The sequence below is a fragment of the Hyposmocoma kahamanoa genome, unplaced genomic scaffold (assembly GCF_003589595.1).
Source record: "Hyposmocoma kahamanoa isolate Upper Pololo Valley unplaced genomic scaffold, ASM358959v1 215, whole genome shotgun sequence".
Classification (NCBI taxonomy): Eukaryota; Metazoa; Arthropoda; class Insecta; order Lepidoptera; family Cosmopterigidae; genus Hyposmocoma; species Hyposmocoma kahamanoa.
In genome coordinates, this window is record NW_020653736.1 from 2,323,124 (window position 1) to 2,329,662 (window position 6,539).

Consider the following 6,539-nt stretch of genomic DNA (forward strand, 5'->3'; position numbering starts at 1 on the left):
AAATTTTATAACTCTCCTACTTACAATTTTTATAACTCGACTAATTTCGTTCATAGAATCTTTGAACCTCTCTCCTGAAAGTTATCATTTTGCAGATGTGACCTGTTTACATCAATCGTGCGATTGATTTATATATTTTTTTATTGTTTTTAAATAAGTCTACATAAAAACCCTAAAGAAACATTGTGAATCAAAATGCATTCTTATAACGCCTATAGAGCATGTGTATTGAGTATTGCAAGAAATAAATGTATCAGAATTTAAAAAAATACAATACTTAGTATATATTTATAAGGATATATATATAGAATATCTACATTGTACAATATTTTTCATGACTTTGTCATCTGGTATTTTCATCTTCTAACTTGTACCACATCCTAAATATTTGTAGGAAGTTTTGCATTGTCTTTTAATTCCATTGTTTTGTTCAAGATAGACCACAAAAGGGTTTGATTCGTTAAGTGCAAGGGTCCTTTGCTTTAAGCTTTGTTTTAACCTCTTTCCTTTGTACGCCTTGTGGAAAGAAAAGAGCGATGAAATATTATAAACCAAATGAAATAAACCACATACCTGCTGGTGCTGCGACTTCGTCTGCGCGACTGTACGACTTACTTGAGAAATGATTGCTTCTCCATACAAACTTTCATTCCCTATCTCACCCCATTTAAGATTTATTGTTGTGACAAAAAGTAGCCTATCAATGCGTTACTTACTCAAACTCGTGTCTAATAAAGAGTGATTATTCAGGAGATAGAAAACCTTTCTATTTATTTTAAATTTGTTATAAAGGGGGTTAGTTCGGATGCATTATTTTATGAATAGTTAAAATTTGTATAAACAATTCATTTTTTGCATTTCAGTTACTTTGTGCTATAAGATACGAGTTTGAGAAAGTAAGACGCTATGTCCTTCTCCTAGCTCCATATCCGCTCACGCGATGCGCTCCTCCTACCGCAAAATGGCGGCTATTTGGTTTCGCAAATTAGAAAAGTTTCAATACAAGTTTTTATAAATAAAAATTATTATTCTGCATTGCTAAATAAATACCCTCCGTACTACCAACAAAAACATCTCAAATAAAATGCAATAATACACCGCAAATCCTGCACTTAAAAGCAGTAATGAAATTTTTGGTGTACTTGGATAAATATGATAATATTCCGTTTGAGTGGTTCTAACGTTTACCATGAAATTACTCCTTAAAGTATAGTTTATAAACATTTATATTCAGGGTAAACTTAAAAAACGCTACTTACGGTATGTTTTCAATAAATAAACACCGAAATCACCAGCCCAAACAATAACACACACGATTGTCGTGACGTCTTTTTGAAGTTGTTTATTTTTTTAAATGACAGACCCAAGCATTAAAAACTTTATGGTTTGCTGGAGTAGTTACCGAAATAGCAATTAATATTAGTTCTTTTACCTGTTATAACTTCGATATCCGATAAATCGGTATAAAATCATCACCGGCACCTCTAGGTGTGGTATGCGTCTACGGCTGCATGTATCGCGTGAGCGCTAAATCATTAATACCAAAGAAGGATGGCGACATCCCGTGTATTTTGTGACCCAGTGTTTTTGGCGACGTGCATTAAGGATACCTATCAATACTTGTGATTTATTATCAAAGCTTAAAAAATCTAATTGAGTTCAGACTGTAGAAGCTGGAGTTATAAAGTTGATATAGGTTATCTTTATAACATTGTACTGTATTTCGCTTCAGATGTTTGTTCGTATTAACAGAACACAACAAATTTTTAGTTTGTTCCCAAAAATAATAAAGAACTTCCCGAATATTCCTAAATCCGCCAATCTCTGTCACATTTAATACAACTTATCATGTTCTGCAGCAATGAAAATTAATAATGATTAAATCTGCCCTTATGACAGAAATCTGCCACAAATGGTCACACTGTTCTCAATATAAATGTGACATTGACATTGGCAAGAGGGTTCTTATCAAAACGTTCCTTTGCAACTTGTATTATCTCTCATTTAACTATAGTCTAAATATTTTTGTCACATTGTGTCTTATTTTTTGCTTTATGTCATTACTCTTCAATTGATTATTTCATTAGGTATTTTATAGCTATAATGTTTTATTTGTGTACTGTAAAGTAACCAATACTTCAGGTAGGTAAACAAGAACGTTACCTAATCTATGGTCGAATTGAATCAATTGCGTTATGTTCTGGTATCTGTTCTAAAATCCAACGTTTTACATTTTTTTATTCCCGACTTCTTAAAATATTCAAAAATATATTGATAACTAGGCATAAACTAAAACGCAAAATTAAACTAGCTAAGTCCATGAACAGCTCTTCGTCGTTATTGGGGTAGCTTTCGCTATCCTTCTTTATCAAAATTGGTTCAGCAGCGGTTCAGGCGTGAAAACATAATAGACATACCTACCATACCATAATAGATACCTTCGCATTTTTAATATTAGTTTGGATTATTATTATTATTTATTTTTTATAATGTTTTTCCTCACATTTGCGATTTGGAAATAGATGCAACGATAATTTATTTCTTGTATGAATACAAGTCACAATCAAATCACGATCCGTTTTTTTTTTCTTTAAACAGATACAGCTATTCTTCCTTAGGAAATACAACTCGAACTAAAATGTTATAGAAGCCACAGACGCATTCAGCAATGTATTACATATAAAATAAATAATTTCCTAATTCTAAAAATGCTGCAGACTTAGAATAATAACGCATAGAAACCTAGTCCGCACACGCTAAGTGAGGCAAACTGAAGCGCGCCCAATGGGCCTACACAAGCGGGCGGGCCGTCAGTGCTCAAGGTCAACTTGCACTAAAACTAGCCTACATGAATTTGATTTATGCCTCACTTGTGACAGTTCGTTTGATATGAAACTATCATTCTATGCCATTGATATAATTGTAAGTCAATGTTCTATGCGTTATTATTTTATGGCTGCAGATTTTAAATTCACAAAACAAATTTTAGTAAAACATAGTTAAATTATAATTATTAATACAAAGATCGAACACTCAGAAAAAAATCCTGATTTTGAAATTTTTTAAACGAACTAGTGGAATAATTTCACAAAAAATAATTTGAATGTCAATTCAATAAAAATTTAAAATATAGTTCAATTGCAAGTGATTCGTTTTTTTTATACTTCAAGTTTATACGAAATGTACATTTTTCGAACATAAAAACTTTTTGCTTAATCTTGACATAAGAATCGTGGGCATAATTTAGGATATTACGGTCGACTTTGCCTGCATTGATGACACTGTTTACGAGCAAGTATGATGAAAATGAAATTTCGCACATAATTCCTGAATACTCCGAGGTACAAGCTCGGATTCGAAACCACAACTCTCTGATTTAGAGGCAGTACGTATTAGGCTACCATGGCTGTTTATACCATAAAAAATACATTTCGTCCTTTCAACTCGAAGAGGCCCCTTGTGATAGAGGTCGTCCAGGAAAGTAAAGAAGTAGGAAGTCGCTTTTACCTTACCTATTCTACCGCCAAGCAGTAATGTGACCATTACTGCCTTCCGGTTTTGAAAGACAAGGGTGCTGGTGAAATTACAGGCACACGGGGCTCGTCAACTTATGTCTCAAGATGACGGGCGCAGTGGCGGTGCCCCTCAGAGCTTTGCGATCTATAGCTCTCAGTGGCACTGCAACTGTCATGGACAAGCGTGTAGCTTACCATCAGGTGCACGACTTGTTCGTCCCGTCACTGGATATTATTAAAAAAATAAAATAGGGCAACTCCCACTTGGTCGGCGCGTAATGCCAGCATAAAGCCTGGGTAACCAATCATTTACGGATACTTCAGGATTCTCATCTGAGATCGCGTGGAAAATAGTCGAAAGTGTATGTAATATATTACTTACTCGGGTTTTCACTTTTCGTAAAGCGTCATCTTCATTTATTTAAATTCGTCACACGAGCCGCCGTTCTCATCAACTGAAAAGTAGATCATGTAAAACTGCTCTACTTCAAAAGAGTGTAATAGTAATGGCTACGAAGGTTTATAACAAACTTCCTCTTGAAATTAGGAATTGCAACGATTGTGCAGAATTTAAGAAATTATTAGTTAATTACCTAAATGATTGGACATTCTATAATATTGAAGATTTCTTATAAAATTACATTTCACATTATTAAATTTGTTATTGATTATTTTACTATTGTTATTATGTTTCATTAGTATTAGGTTGCATTAATTGGACTGCATGATTATAATATTATTACAAATTATTGCATGAGAATTACTAAAACTAAGAAAACTTTGTATGCCATAAGGCGGATCACAGTGATTCAAAATTCATTCTTGTAACAACTTTATAACCTGTGTATCACAAAGAAATAAATGATTTGATTTGATTTGTTTCTGTCAGAGAAAAGTTTAAGGAAACTAGTATCATGACTATGGCACCACAGTACATTTACTCGGTACTTACCGTATTCCAGTTTTGAAGGGTAAGGGTGCTGGTGAAATTACAGGCACACGGGACTCGTCAACTTATGTCTCAGGGTGACGGGCGCTGTGACAATGCCCATAAGATCTTTGCGAAAGAGTGGCACTGTAACTGCTATAGACATCCGTGTCATTCACCATCAGGCGCATGACCTTAAAAAATGCCACTTTTTGTCCACAGTTCCAGCTTTTATGACGTCACACAGACCAATGGAACCCATGAAGACTACACCCCACAACCAAAACGAGCTCCCCCGTCCAGTCTATTTATGCACGCGTCACCCTTCATCTGCCCGTTGCCCAGCAACGCCAGCCTATTTGACTATGGACAGTATCATGGTTACCATGCACCCGGAGAAAATAGCTTTGAGAGACGAGATGGTAAGACTTGTGATGGTTTTATAAACTCTCTTTGTTGGATGATGAATTTTATGTGTGTAGAGATATTTACCTCTGTGGCCGAACGGTGGTCTAGTCCCGGATTCGATTTCCGGGCCGGGAGAAATATTTATATGGCCTACATTTATTTCTCTTGTGAGTTTGGATGTAATTTGTGGTTGCCTGTGTGTTTATCCATGGCGCCTGCGACTCATGGGAGCTTTGAGTGTGTGCATTATTAATCTTATTTATTTATTTATTTTATTTATTTATTTAATTAATTTCTTTCGAAGTATTTGTGATTTTTTATTTTCATTTGATCGTTTTATTTTGGCAATACTTTTTGTTCAGTTATATTTTTTTAGTTATATTACATATGTCTGTTATTATTTTTCATAAAAAAATACTATTCTCCTTACATATTTTGTATTTTTTTATTAATTATTACTATTGTTTATATTAAAAATGGTCATAATATTATTAGTAGCAGTAGAGCTCCTTGTGAAAGAGTCCGTCCAGGCCATCTTATCTATTTCTGCCGCCAAGTAGAAATGTGAGCATTACTGCGTTTAGCGCGGACCCGACGTCCATATAATTGTAAGTCAATGCCTTGACGTTACATTTTAAATAAAATTATGGCTGATAAAATTAATTAAATGATTTTATACTCCGTAGGTCTGTTTCATTGTACAGCAAATTTGATAAAAGAAATCCAAGTGAGAGAGTGTGTGTTTATGTTTGCCTGTGTTTGTATGTATGTGGGTGAGAGAGAATGACCTAGTAGCTTTTAGGCTTTACTGTGCATTTTCATTAGCGAATTTTCACATTTTCAATAATAATATACTTGTTTATTGCACAGGCGGCATATCCGTCCGCGATGTGAACTCAATGAACGCGTCTTTCTCGGAGTCGCGCGCGCTGGGCGGCGCCGGGGCAGGTCCGCTGCCTATGCGCAGCGACGACGAGTGGAAGAACATACATACAATGCTTAACTGCATACTTAGTATGGTCGAGAAGACTAAACGGGCTTTGGCTATCTTGCAACAGAGAGGTATGTAGCGCAGGAGTTTGTTACGTAATATCCGGTAAAGGATAAACTTTAGGATATGCAAAGAAAGTTGTAACGTTCTTTATTTAACAAAAAGTAAGCAAACTTCAGCTGCCACTTAGTTAACCGGTCAAATACAATATTTAGTAGTAGGTTTCATACGTCGTATTAGGGCGCGTTCCCAGTATGTCGTGACGACAGATAGTCGCGCAGTTTAAAGTATCGTGTCTTGTATATTTAAATAAAGTACATATAAACACGATTAACTGTCGTTCACGACTTTTTTGACGTTACGACAACAGACTGTCGTGACAATAGGAAGAACTAGAACGACAGTCGTTGACGATAAAAATGTGACGACAGATAATCGCAGCTTCCAACTAGTCTGTCGTGTAAACGACAATGCGGCTACCGTGAACCGATAAATTGTCGTTACGATCTAGTAGGAACAGTTAGACGCGACAGTCGTTCAACGATAAAACAAACGTCCACAACACAGTCACGATAGATAGTCGTGATATGGGAGCAGGCTAAATACGATAGACGTTCAACGATAAATACACATAAACACGACACGACGTCGCAACGTGGCATGACGCACGACACGACGTCGTAGCGTAGAAACTCAC

General features: G+C 35.5%; 1 protein-coding gene across 1 annotated transcript in view; it reads left to right on the forward strand.

Annotated features, from left to right (window-relative positions):
* LOC113227737 (protein CBFA2T3) overlaps nucleotides 1-6,539 on the forward strand; it is a 156,223-nt gene that overhangs the window by 144,300 nt on the left and 5,384 nt on the right. The window contains exons 7-9 of the mRNA XM_026460722.1: nucleotides 4,666-4,865; nucleotides 5,722-5,913; nucleotides 6,357-6,361. Coding sequence (XP_026316507.1) covers nucleotides 4,666-4,865; nucleotides 5,722-5,913; nucleotides 6,357-6,361 — 397 coding nt within the window. The remainder of the gene's footprint in view (nucleotides 1-4,665; nucleotides 4,866-5,721; nucleotides 5,914-6,356; nucleotides 6,362-6,539) is intronic.